Source organism: Amphibalanus amphitrite, unplaced genomic scaffold (assembly GCF_019059575.1).
Source record: "Amphibalanus amphitrite isolate SeventyFive unplaced genomic scaffold, NRLGWU_Aamphi_draft 000306F_arrow, whole genome shotgun sequence".
Classification (NCBI taxonomy): Eukaryota; Metazoa; Arthropoda; class Thecostraca; order Balanomorpha; family Balanidae; genus Amphibalanus; species Amphibalanus amphitrite.
Window position 1 is genome coordinate 63,252 of NW_024881801.1, and position 14,332 is coordinate 77,583.

General features: G+C 49.3%; 1 protein-coding gene across 1 annotated transcript in view; it reads right to left on the bottom strand.

The window, feature by feature from the left end:
* LOC122388018 (mucin-5AC-like) overlaps window positions 1-14,332 on the bottom strand; it is a 94,556-nt gene that overhangs the window by 53,218 nt on the left and 27,006 nt on the right. The window contains exon 12 of the mRNA XM_043378755.1: window positions 12,922-12,983. Coding sequence (XP_043234690.1) covers window positions 12,922-12,983 — 62 coding nt within the window. The remainder of the gene's footprint in view (window positions 1-12,921; window positions 12,984-14,332) is intronic.

A 14,332-nucleotide genomic window follows, 5' to 3' on the forward strand; every position in this document is an offset into this window, starting at 1 on the left:
GGGAGGGGGACCGGCGTAAAAGGGCACCTAACCTACCGTCACTGGCGCCTGAGAGCATGATCAAACTATGTACGTGTCTTTTGTAGAGCAGTGAAGGTGAGCCATCACCCCAGACCAGAGTCAAGGCACGTCCTGAGAACGTCCCAAAGCACGTCCGAAGCACGCCCAGGAGACAGTCCGGGAGGCGAAGAGAACGTCCTCTCTAAAAGACGGTCTCTGGGTGGAGATTTTGTGACGCAACGCAGGTGCGCCGGGGCACTCACAGCCAGTCAGTTGGCCAATCGAGCCGACGGCGAGCACTTCCTGCCATCGGTGACCCTAAACGGCCGAGATGGGGCGACGGGCGGGCCCGGTGTGTTCACACTTCACACCTCTGGGCGCTGGGAAAGGGCAAACCATAGACGAGGATGGGGTGTGGGGGAGAGGGTGTGAGACAGCCGAGGTGGCCACTGGAGTGTCTTATGACGAGGAGAGGCTTAGATAAAGCATGGGATAGCCAGGTGCACTTCACTAGGAACGGACAGGTCAGCTCTGAGGTGTCACGTTTATGAAAAAGACCAACTCGTATGTCTCGAGGAATTATCTAAGAATCGGAGATCATGGATAGACGATCCATATTCCATCAGGCCGTATCCCGCCAACACCAGCATGTTTCAGAACCCCGATCAAATAGCATAACGGGGGCACACCGGGTCAAATCGGGGTCATCATTCGTGTCCGGCCGGGTCGGGTCAGGCCAGCGGGGCCTGACCAGCTCGCTGTTCGCCATGAGACAACTGATGGCACCGATAGACACACCACTCGGTAAAAACCGGCCCCAGCAGCACCCAGATCAGAGAGTGGGTTTTTAGGAGGTGTCGCGGTCAACTGCCACGAGAACAAACAGGAAATTGAAGAGCCGCTTCCCTGCATACATAGCGAGGCCGTGTAGCGCAGTGGCGGCGGTTCAAAGCAACTATTGGAGGGACATAGCCAAAACCGTTCATCTACAGACACGCTTTACGTCAGAAGACAGAAGGAGCAGTCGGAATCATCCCACTAAGAATGTCGAAACAAGTAATGCGAGTTCAAATTACTAACAGTTCTGACGGATACAACCTTCGAGCAAGGCAGTTAAGTCGAATCGTTAGGCGTTTCGTGTATTAAGTGTATCGGTGTGCATTTTTAACTATATGACAATACATGTCCATTAGCCTCACAGACAGTGAGAAAAGCACGAAGCCAGGAATTCGTTAGCAACATCGTGCATGTTTGTATGTGATTCACACATGTGCGTCTGTCTTGTCCCGTTGGCTTCTTGTCATTGGTTCGTTGTCGGCGTGCGTCCACTCCCTCTTTCACCTCTTCTCACGGTATTTCGTGCCAGATTAGCAAGGAAGTCACAGCGAATCGCAACCAGCGGCTTGTTGAAGCGATGTTTAGGGTGACTGTCCTGCCTTCCCGGGCACGAAATTCACAGCAAAGACAAGCTAAAGTCGTGTTCTTCTGTCATGCCGTATGAGGCGGAGGACCTTCACACCGATCGAGACCACAATGTTAGTCCCCATGGCCAGCCTCGTTTAGCAGTCCATCCGTGTCTGTCAGCTCACGAAGTGAACGACACGGATAATAGTTCGTGATTACACCGTGTTGTGTAGCAAAGGTCGTCTTCACGAGAAGTGATCGCGGAATAAGCCGATCGTGACTTCACCGGGCCTGTCCTTCGCTCTTTGCCACACCGATACAAGAGGGGACACTATCACACATCTCTTGCTAGTCACGTTGTTTGTCCATTCACGGCAAATACAGCGCCCATCGCTGCCTTCGTGTCCCACCAAGTCACGCTGTTGTTGACCAGTCCTGTTGTTCACACCCCATTCACCTTCATTTTCCAATCGGCCAGTCACTGCTGAGCACTCAGATCCACGCCAGATCCACCCCACGTAGCCGAGGCGTCGGTTACACCTCATTACCCAGCAGGCCCTCTGGGCGGGCGGCACCGATGCACCACTCACGAGGCTCTCCCCACCATCACTCAGCACACCTATCATCTCTGACGGCCGACACCCCTGCTGGGCTCGGAGATGCCATCGGAGGCACGTCGCGACCCTCCGCGGTCACGGTCGGCCGTCGACGCGTGACCAGCGTCGCTCCCGATGGACCGTCTCTCTGCTGGCCGCGGTCACACGTCGCCAGCGGAGCGGGCCGCAGACGACCAATAACATCCGGTACAGCAGGAGGTGCGGACAACAGACACAGCGGGCGGGGGAAGACGGATTGGCACCGCCGCCGACCGTTAGGGACACTTCCAGACTTCCCGCGGCTTCAGGGACGCTTTCCCCTTTGGTGAAACCCTCAGCAGCCTTCAGGTGCCTCCTCCAATTGACAATAGTCATTAGCCAGTGACCAGAACAAGTGACTAAGGTCACTCGTTCCTAGGCAATATCGCTTACAGAGCACTCGCGCTGAGCAGTGATCGATGACTCGATAAAAACGGTCTCACGAACAGCACCAGAGGCAGTTTACCGGAGTTCGGAAGTTCCGGTTCCACCAGGAAATCGGAACCCTCATGGGCTACGGCCAACAGCGTCTCGCCAACAGCGCTACCGAGGTCGCTGGGAGCGCGGAAGCCAGACGTGAGCCGACCTTCCAGGACCCTGACCCTCTGCCGCCGGCCGAATTAGGTGGGCGGAGGAAGTGTGCGTAGTACCCCCGTGGGTGGTGGGTGCCGGGGGCACTCCATGACCCATTATACCCGGCGAATTAAAGTGGATGTGCCAGCAGCGGTGCCGCAGCAAATAAAGGCTGCTAGTCGATGCGCATAAAGAGAGGAAGTAACAATAAAACTTAGCCGCATAGCATATGAAATTAACGAACGGACCTAGACGAGTAAAACAATCCATGAAACAGTCTGAAATCAATGAGCCCGTCGGTCCTTCAAGTTCAATTTCACGGCCATAACTCTGTCGTTAGGTAAGTGAGCCCATTCGGCGATTGGTGCCGCCCGGTAGCAGTGCGTCGTAATGACTCGTCGATAACATCTAACCACGCCTAGGGGCTGCTGCAGTAACCTTGAACAACACATTGGCACAGTTCGAGTCCGCGCAGCCTCAAAGGCATTGACCAAGTGCTGAACCCTGAGTAGTCACCGCGGTAGTAACTTGATGTATGTCCTGACAAAGACGGAATCGTTTGAAACCAGAAAAAAAATACTGAACCTATAATCATAATCGTTTCAGAGTCAGTTGGTCACCATACGGTTTCAATGGAATGTCCAAAAATTGAATCATAAAAATATCTGCAGTACAAATATTATATTTAGTTAAAGAAGTAGGTAGATTACATAGCTTATCAATGAGTATAACGACTATTTCAAGTTTAGGCACACTCAAGGCACATCACACCACTTTCTACCATCATCTTCTACCTAGGAATACGAGCATTTTATAATGTGCACCACTCCATATGAATGAGGGTTTCCGATAAAAATGCAATGTCAATTTTATGTCCATTGCTCATCGCTAAATAAGCTCCAACCTCAATCACCTCCACATCACACCCCTCCCACAACTTTCTCCCCTGCGCCACCCCTCCCCTCATCTCCCTTGCCAACGATGCGCGAAGGTTATCTCGGCGTGACCCGACCTTGGCTACCCTCTCTCTGCCTACCGGAGCTGCCCTTCCCCTTCCCCTGGGGGCGCCGACACGCGGAATTACCGACACCGCACCCGCGTGTCATGCATAGTCGATGGGCGGTCGGTGACGCACGGGAATCAGTCAGCGTCTCTGACCGACGCACAGGCTCTAACCACAGGCTCGTCGGGCAGGCAGCCGTGAATGCTAATCGTTCGCGAAAGGAGAGGAAGGTCGGCATCGGAGAAGAGAGGGAGAGAGGGGGAGGGAGAGAGAGAGAGAGAGAGAGAGAGAGAGAGAGTGAGTGAGTGAGTGAGTGAGTGAGTGAGTGAGTGAGTGAGTGAGAGAGAGAGAGAGAAAGAAAGAAAGAGAGAAAGAGAGAAAGAGAGAAAGAGAGAAAGAGAGAAAGAGAGAAAGAGAGAAAGAGAGAAATAGAGAAAGAGAGCAAGAGAAAGAGAGAGAGAGAGAGAGAGAGAGAGAGAGAGAGAGAGAGAGAGAGAGAGAGAGAGAGAGAGAGAGAGAGAGAGAGAGAGAGAGAGAGAGAGAGAGAGAGAGAGAGAGAGAGAGAGAGAGAGAGAAATGAGGAGAGGAAGTGAGACGATTCGGAGAACGGAAGCGGCTGAATGACGCCAGTCAAGGCAATCAAAGCCTGTACGCGGGTGACAAAAACGTGTTGCACAGAGGGCTGCAGCATTGATGGTTGACTAATGTCCGGATCGGGTGCTTCATTATCGTTGATAGCTGAGTGAGACGGCTTGATAAAAGCAAACGGCTAGATGTAGATGCATAGGCGATTATACGAATGTGTTTCAAGGCGATGTTTAAATGCTATGAAGAAGGTAGTATTGTATCACTTCATAGCGGTGCTCCTAAATTCATTCTACAGAAAACTTCCTGAATTTCGTGTTTGCACGAAATTATAAATGCATAAATAATGTGCCGCACAACAATCCTCCATAATGCAATTTTATACCCGAAACATCAACCCGGAAGAGTAGGACCGGTCACCTCAATCACGATCAAACGCCCTGTTGTTTATATCAACATCCGTCCTTGGCAATGATGTATTGATATGAGCCTCATGAGCTCAAACTGATCACAATAAATCGGCACCAAGGGCTACATCAGATCACGCCTCATCTCATGCTACATGTAACGTGCAGTAAACATATAATCAAACCGACCAGGGAACTATCCAAAATTAGCACCACTTCTCAAGGATCACGGTCATTCATATACATATAAACCACATTCACATGGGAGTGGCACCAGCCTCCAAGTTCACCACGCCTGCGAACGGTCGGTGTGAACATGCTTTATATCAGTCGGCGATGTGAACATGATGCCGTGCTAACTGACCGTTAGCTCAAGCCAACCGTCAATAGAGGCTGGACGTCCCGCGACAGGGGACAGCGAAGGACGCAAAACCATGAACCTTAACTGCGAACGAACGCGGACAAAGACGTCCCGAACCCGCCCGATCAGCTACAGACGTCATCGGGTTGGGTCGTCATCCGGCACCGTCATCAAGGGCGTCGCTCATAAAAGCCATCGCGGGTCGTCATCCACGTTGTCATCCAAGGTCGTCACTCGTCACCTGTGATCGCCATCGATGCGAGTCATCATGAGGGTTAGGCGACGAAGAGCATCAGATGATATGTTCAGAGACAGAACCTACGTCAGAACCATGTCCACCATCGGATAGCAACGCTTGGGTAGAGGTGCTTCTCATAAGACACCTTCTAGGAGGTCAGACTGGAAAAGGCAGTCGCAGAGAGACTACAGTCTCCCCATAATGCGTGCGTCCGACAGCCACCGCGACAGTTCTCCGTCCGTGACGCAGTCACCAACGCGTCGCCGAGAACGCTGGGAGACTGGCGACGGACAGGTTATGAGGAAACGCCCCACTTGCTGTGCGCCAGTTCCGTGCTCCCGCTGGGACCGGAGAGCAGAGCGTGAGAGGGCGGACGTATGAAAGCCGCCGTCCGGACGCCGATGCCACGGCTGATAGGGGGGCATTTCGAGCCGGACGCCTGACGGACAGGCCCGTGAACGGTGAGAGTAGTGGTGCACCTGCACCGGGGAGGAGAAAACACTGGGCGACCGCCGGGAGGGGCCATTATTCACACACCAACAGAGCGGGCAGATAGCATCGCAGTGAGAAATCACCGACTGGGAATCAAAGTCAAGGAGGCTTGTATCAAATATTTGGAATAATTTGGCCAGAATACATAATTGAAAGTGACTAAACAAACCAAAAAAATGAGGAGGACATTGGTAATGGATCGGTTCACAGTGTGGAAAGCAATCGTACCTACAGGCTACAACTGCCATTGACGTCGGACGTAATTAGACGAACACTCTCCAAGTAATAATGTATTGGTAAAATGCAGCAGTCATAGTTGGTGTGCAAATATGGCATGCATGTAGCCGAAAGAAGTCTGGCTGCCTTACCACTTCCAGTATTGTCTGCACCTTTCGTCATCCCCTCCCCCCCCCCCCCCCCTCTCCAAGTCCAAGTCTTCAACGCCCGGATTACGCACACCCAAGTAACAGTAAAACGATAAATCTTCTTCAAAGCGCAGCACCTATTACCGTATGCAATGTAGAATCCTCTAACCATAGCTCATATTGCCTCGTCGATCGTTAGCACATTCAGCGCACGAGACCCGCTAAAATCAGCACTAAGATGGTTAATGGCTCACGCAAACACATTAACTCCTACAGGAACTGTCTATTATCATTCAATGTATTATTCAAGGCCTCTGCGCTCGTCAAATCAAATTGTCGGTGCCAAACGCCGAGATGGGCATTCTTCGTTCATACATCACATGGGTATGGATCTAAGATCAAATAACGAATAGCGGACATCGATAGAAAGTAGAAAAAGGAAGCTCGAACAGTCAAACGCATGTCAGACGTAAGTCAAAAATAGGGAATCTATCACCTATATATATAGGAAATATATTTCATTACTTGCACACTGTACAGTGTGCAATGTGGACCATGTGGACAATATCATTGATCCACATCAGAAAAAATCACTTTAATTTCGACCTTAAATTGCATCTTTCTGGAACCCTGAAGTGTTCGCATATCGTCTAGACGTCACACCTACATATCGAGCCCCGATGACCCGCCAAGCCGGATCCAGCCACCCCAGATTAACCCGCGCCCTGCTGGGGGTCCTGGATTTCCACGCCCTGCTGGGGGGGGGGGGGGGTGTTTGAACACCCCCCCTTGTAACTCGGCTCCTGGGCCACGTAGCGATACGCGGAAGGCGGCGTTCGAAAGAGCGTCAAAAATAATGACGAAATCACTTCGGTCAATTTTTTGGTCAGGTCAAAGGTCAGGTCACCAGAGGTCATTGAAGGCAAAATTTCGCCGATTTCCAGGTCGAATGCCGAAAATTTCCAAGAAGCCAACGCATAACTCGGGAACCAATAGAGCTACAGCGCCGCGGAAAAGCGCATTCGATAGCCCTATTAACGCCCTTTCTGAGTAATTCTCTCAAATTTGACCTAACGTCAACGGTTTTGCCTGCAGGGGGCAAAAACTGCAAAAATAGCCGATTTTTTCGAAAACAGTTTTTCTGCAATAACTTTAGACCCAAGCCTTGTACGAAATTACTTTTACCGGCATCGTGTTCCTCTCGTCAAGGCGCATCGAATGAACTATAACTTGACCTTGAAAGGTCAACTTGAAAATTTGACCTCAGGTCAAGGTCATGACCTGACCGGAAAGGGTCATGTTGCATATCAGTCGATCCGTATCGTCGAGCTGAACACATCTAAGGCGTTTTCATCGCTGTAGCATGCCTCTATCAAAAGTTATTTGCGAAAAACTGTTAGATACCATTCGTGACCTAAGATGACCTCAGGGCATAAACAAGGGTCACGGACACCATTTTCAAGTTCAGTGTGTCTAAACCACTTGTAATTCGGTGTTTGGGAGTGTTTATAATGTCTTTCATCCAAAAGAGGCGCATTTCAATTTTCTCCCATTGAATATAATTAGATAAATAAAAGAAGTTGACCTTTTCCTCGACATCAAAAATGTAAAAAGCCGAATAATATATTTTAAAAAAACGGTGAGCTTTCGGCCACTGGGAGGTCAAACAGCAAGGGTCCAGATCCAGGATGGGTAAAGTTAGTCGAGACAAGGGCGAAGATGGCTTCTTATGTTTACCGTACATAGATGAAGAACTGCTATGCAAAATTCAAAGTAAAGTTAGGAAATCTGGCTTAGCTGTCAGGATAGCATGGAGGAACCCCCAAAAGCTACGAAACAAACTGGTTAGATCATCACTATCTAAACCTATCTGCCCTGGAGGCCCACGATGCAACATGTGTAAATCAGATTTTTCAGGTGATTGTACACAGAAGAACGTCGTCTACAGGCTAAATTGTAAGTTGTGTGAAGGAAAGGGTGACGACGGCACATATATTGGCGAGACAAAACGACCTGTTCGACTAAGATTTAACGAACATTTACGAGACGCCTTGAGCGCATCCGAAGGGACCCCGATGGGAGACCACTTCCGTGAGCACCACCCCGGCGCGCCGCTAAACAAATCATCCCTTCCTCTTCAGGTTCGCGTCCTTTATCGCTCCAAAGACCACCCGGACAGAAAAATCGCAGAATCCCTACTTATAAAAGCAAACCGCCCGCACATAAACTCAAATCTTTCGTCGTGGCCAATCATGTAAGCGCCTGTATCATGTGTATCTTGTGAGCGTGTAGCCTTTTCAACTCAATCGATTAATATGTGTATGTGTATGTTATTTTGTTATGTGTGTGATGTACATCGGCGTTAGTGTACATACCTTCCATACGATGTGTGTTTGACAGCTACGTGTACAATTGTATATTATGTATGTTACGTACATCGGACACTATGTAGACAATCGATCGATCAAATAGTTTGCCCTTATGAGTAGCGCCTTTTCTAAAATATCACGATCTTCGGTTTTTGAAAAATGGCAGCCAGATTATTCACAGGATCGTCTTTTAACATTGTTATCACGTTGGTTTGATAAAGGCCAGTGGCCGAAAGCTCACCGTTTTTTTAAAATATATTATTCGGCTTTTTACATTTTTGATGTCGAGGAAAAGGTCAACTTCTTTTATTTATCTAATTATATTCAATATGTTCCTCGCTCGAGCACTTAGTAATATTACCAATCTTTCTCCCATTGACTTATAATGGGGAGGTCGCAAAATTGACCTGACCTTAGGTCATCGATATCAAAATTCTGAGATATACATTTCGTACATGCTATTGCTCTTAGCAATCGCTGAAAGTTTCAAAGCGATCGGTCACTCGGTGTAGCTTTGACAGACATTGAAAGTTTTTATGAGGTGAGGTCACTTTAAGTGACCTGGTGACCTGACCTTGAATGACCTTGGTCTGAAATTTTCACAACATGTGTAGAATTGATGTATGATAAGGTGTACCAAAAACGGCGGCGCTCCGCGCCGCCGTTTTTGAGATATTCGCGAAAAACCACAAGGGGGGGGTGTTCAAACACCCCCCCCCCAGCAGGGCGCGGGTTAAGGTTCACAAGGCCGCGACCTTGTCCATTGGCAGTTTCTGACGGGCTGTACCGATGGAACCGTTCAGATGGGAGCCCGAGCGACAGCCTCGCCACGCCCGCCTGGCACCCACGCGTTAGAGCTGCAAAATGCCCAGACAGCCCTGCCAGGAGTCTAGGAAATGGCCCTGACTAAAGGGATCCGGCCCTGCGGATGGACGACGACGGACCAAATAAGTCCGACTTATTTGGTCCGTCATCAGCAGATTAACGGAGAATCATGTGGAATGGGCTTGGCAGTTGTGGTCAATATCGTCATGCAAGGCAAGCGTCGATAATTTCAAAGACATTGATTTGACGTGGCAGTGATATGCTTAACGGAATAATGCTAATTAATAATTATGATTGCCTCAAGGAAACAGTCAAGCTAATGCGCAGTAGCAAATAGTTCCTGGATCAATGCTTGAGTATCAGGAAGCTTAACGGGCAGCCATTGCAATAGGTCATTATCTTCATGTCAATAGAACCGAAATATCGAAAGCATTTAGGATCTCCCAATGACCAACGATAAGTCCGGGCGAATGGAAGCAAGACCCCAGATAAATGAGGGTATATGAAAGAGAGCTACTATAAGGATAGTAGCCTCCTATTGTGTGCAGATGACTGGGAGTTTGTTTGACACTGTTGGATGCCTTTGGGTCATCAGAGGTCAGGAAAATGGCGTCAATACTAGCGACGGATTTGCGACACGCGATGGTTTTGTTGTCACTCTTATGATGACATTCCAAGCACTCATCTCCAATATTTGCTTGACCCAGGGTTCAGGAATATCGCAACCAAAAATCTCAAACGTGAATATAAGAACGAAAACATTCTAGCAGAAGTGTGTAAATGTAAAAGGCAGTAGTCACCATTGATGCTACATGAAAGTCATCAATTGAAAATATTTACACTCCAAACACTAGTGTGCCCTACGGAATGGGCCAGACATTGGCATCAAAGCCATTTGGCCGTGTTTTCAAAACAGTTCGTTGCCAGGCATCTTCCCTTTATCACATTAAAATGTTTAACACTTGTTATAAACATCCATTATGCTCTGCCAGATCTCCGTTCCAGCAGTATATAACAACTAATACCGTAATAACCGATTACATGTGCATCCATTTAGGACAGTGTCCATGACGAGCCCAGCCCGTTCACCGATCCCACCCCAAGGCTCGATGAATCTAACAATGCCATCCGAAGATTACCGCCGTTTGCACCGTGTGCTGTGTAATGTGTATAAGCCCTACCACAAACGGAGCCTTCGACAGCGGCTCCGTCGAGTTGCACCCAAGGCGCAATCATGATACGTCAGAGATACATCCCCGAGGAATGTTTCGCTTAGAAGTAGGTGCAGACTAATGTTTCGCTTAGATGAGGCGCGATGAGAAGTGGATGCAGACTCGACAGACGACAAAATACGGTACGATTAGGGTGCAGATTTGTGAATAAAGGTACGGCGTTCTCTTCAAAAGCGGGAATATTGATTCCAGAGCTTGAGGATGGTATAATGATGCTATAGGATTTTATAAGGAACTTAAGGATGATTAGGAAGTTTTATACCTGTGTTGATTATTGTGACAGTATCAATTGACAGATGCGGCACAAGTGTGTTTTACGTAACAAAGAAGCTTCAGAACGTCAGCATTACGCTTGTTTCCAGCATGGTTAATAAAATTCGATTGTTTTCGGCCATTGGAGCTGCTGCCTCCAACAATGAACAATAACTTTCACGCTACCTACTTCGTGCTTTGACAGGTAAATGGCAAGGATATTATTCATTTTGAATGCTGCTAATTCCTGTACCGAAAAGGTTGCATGGATGCAAACCAGAAACGATAAAATCACAAAAGCCTCAAGCTTGCGAAACACATTTCTCGTGGTCAAGCAGGAAGCTTGCAAAACTTATATCATTGCATGCGGAAAGCTCAGCAAATTACCTGACGGAAGAAAAACGTAAAACACTTACAACACTGCGGACCTAATTCACATCATTGTGAGTGCTTCATTATCCCGAATACCTTTCATAAAGACTCTCGCGCTTAAACAATTAATCCTTATTTCGCAAAATCGATTAGTTCACTGCACCGCTGACCACAATACGTCCGCTCCCTCAAATTGTTACCAACACCACCAAAACGCACCGGTCTGATGTCTTCCGCCTCCACTGAAAGGGACAGCAGTTTCACTCTCGATCATCACACAACACCTAACACGCGAGTGTGTCCGCCGCGTTACGTCGTCCATTCATTGATGCTGCGCAGAGCCTACCAATCACGCTGAATCGGGCCACCTTTGGTGTCCGCGTTGCGACATGGGTGGAGTCGGGCAAATACGGAGGTTTGTTCAGGTCTGTAGCTAGTCTCACCTAACATCGAGCGGCAAGATCGGTCGTCTGTGCTTGGTCAGCGCACACACAAGGCGAGCCAGGAGAGGACTGATGAAAGAGGCGCGGAGAGAAGAGCGCTGGTGAAAGAAGTCGTCTGTTGAGACGGACTTCCGAGTCGCCATTCATCACATAGACCAGTCAATTCACACTCTTCCGCTTAGCTCCTATCCGTAACTCTTTTATCCTTCCGTACCTCATTAGTTCTGAACATTTCTCTCATTCACTCCTTCCCTCCCTTCCCAAACACACCTTTTTCCTTCTCTCTCGTTAAGTTTTGAAGCTGCTTAGTTTCGGTCCCCTGTCCTCCCATCCCGTCTCCCTGTATTTGGCATCATCTCGCTTCACCGAACCGTTGCTCGCATCCCCTTGCTACGTGCCTCTCCCCTACTGAGCCGACGTTATGGGACTCATGGCCTCCACGGCGGCTCAGCAGCGGTCACGTTCATTGAAGAGGAGTCATCGTGCCGCGCCGTGCGGCCCTAACGATCCCACCCCGCCCCTTCTCCAAAAGATACACTAATCTAGCGAGGGCTAGCTGTCCCCCAAAGCTCTGTCTTTAGTCTCTCAGTACAAAGCTCACGGTCATAACCCATCACGATAGAAGCGTCATCACGGCCTAGCCTACCCCGTCCGCGGCCCACTGTGGACGCATCGGGGTCGAACGCGGCGCCGAAGATGCGACGATCGTGACCGCCGCCGACGCCGCGTCACTGCGCTCGTGACGGGCGCCGTGACGGGTCGGCGCGGAGTCACGGGCCGCCGTCACACAGATTGGCCGGTCCGGGGGCGAGGCGGTCAATGGGCGATGACTGGCGGGTCAGGAGAGGCCACGAGCGCCTTCCCGATGCACAGACACGCGCCCACATACAATGACCTATCAGAAGTGGGGATAAAGGCAAACACAGCTGTGGTGGAGAGATACAGATGGGCAGCCGAGGGGGAACGGTGGAGAGCGGCGAAGGAGATGGATGGTGAAAGAAGTCAATACAGAAGGAGAGAGTAATGCAAAACATCGGTGAGGGATTGGAGAGGAACGAGAAAGGGAGAGAGATGTTGAAAAACACATTGAAGAAGATAACAGGAAAACGAGCAGCCACGAGCGGTCAACTCGGAGAAGACAGATTGCGACTGCACCATGCATGCGAGGGGATGCAACACAAAAACACCCAGAGCGCCGGCCTGGAATCCCCACTACAAAAACAATCGACCCATTGCGGGCCATCCACAGCCTCGGGCAGCAGAGGCGGCGGCGGCGACCCTGAATGGTGCGTAAACTGTCTCGCCCGCCCCTCTCCTAACACCGGGAATGGCTCCAGCGGCGCCGGCAGTGACCCCGTAACCTACCTGTCGCACGGGATGCACAGAGTTGTGGTGTAGACTCGCACTCCGTCCCCGCGGCGCCGGTACTGTAACACAAACAGGGTGGCCGTTATGGGACAGACACACACACACTCACACACACATACACTAGGGTAAGTCAGTCTCGCAGACAGGTGCACAGAGCGGCGCGGGGAGTAGGTTCATCTCCACGGCACCCACGCACCGGGAGGTGACAGTTATGGTGCGTGGCGACGCTGCGCGAGCCGTCTCGCTTGTTTACGAATGTGGGTGAAGATGTGGCTTGTCTGGGAGATTTTATAGCTGGCGGCGAGCGAGTGATTGATTCAGCGCATGGAGCAACCCGGGTAATTGCTAGGCCAAAGCGAAGAAACAAACTTGAGGTTATGTTTATTTCTCAATTTACTGCTGTCAGTTATGGCTTGATACAGAAAATAAGACCTTTATAATCGTAAAATTGTGGTAAACCTGCAGCGGTACGCTATGGGTGAAAGCATCTAAAACTCATCAATGTATTTGGCTCAAAAACGTGAAACAAACCAAGGGTCCAAGAGCATCGTAAAAAGCTAAAACATATTGCAACTTTTATCTCGCGTTGCTGACAAAAAAGAGCAGACATCTTTTACGAAAGCCTTTTTTGCGATTTTTGATAATCTTTCGAAAACTAGACCGATGCCATTCTTTCACATAATCCCAAAAGTATGCAAAATAAATGCTGGGCCAAGACATAAAAAGTCATACGACCCAAGGATTCATCGTACACATGACCTTCATTACAGACAAAACTGTTAAATTAGTGGAAACTTAACAATGAATACTCCACTGTCAGACTGTTCGCCTAACAAATCTAATGCTATGCGATCAGATAGTGGCTGAACATTTTATGGTTCATAAACTTCTTAGTAACCCGGGCTCAGCTGAGCGCGATACATAAAGCCACAGGTATCACTTCAACAACCTACATAACTTCTCTCCCTCTGTCAGCATCTCAATAAACAGTGGCGGCCATAGAATGCGAACGCCCTAGGTGTGCTTTTAAAAGTAGAAGTAAATGTTCACAGTCGGCAAAAGTGGAATGGATCGGATGATATAGGCTGATCGAATGCACCTTACTGTACCCCTAGCTCCTACTTGCCACCCCAGAGGCTAATATGAAACGTGTATGCTGTATGAATATGCGCATTGCGCATCTTACCGGCAACATGCATTGCATCGTTCAAGAAAAAGCAAGTGAATTGCATGCTCAGGAAAAAGCAAGTAAATTGCGACAGACACTGATACAATGCAAAATTAGCCAGGAACCGTACCCACGCAACAGCAGCGAAAGGACTGGGAAATATTCGGAGAAACGGCAGCGTTTCAGGAGAACAATTAGATGACGCACCACCGTCGCGGGGCGGCGTGGGTGGCAGAATAC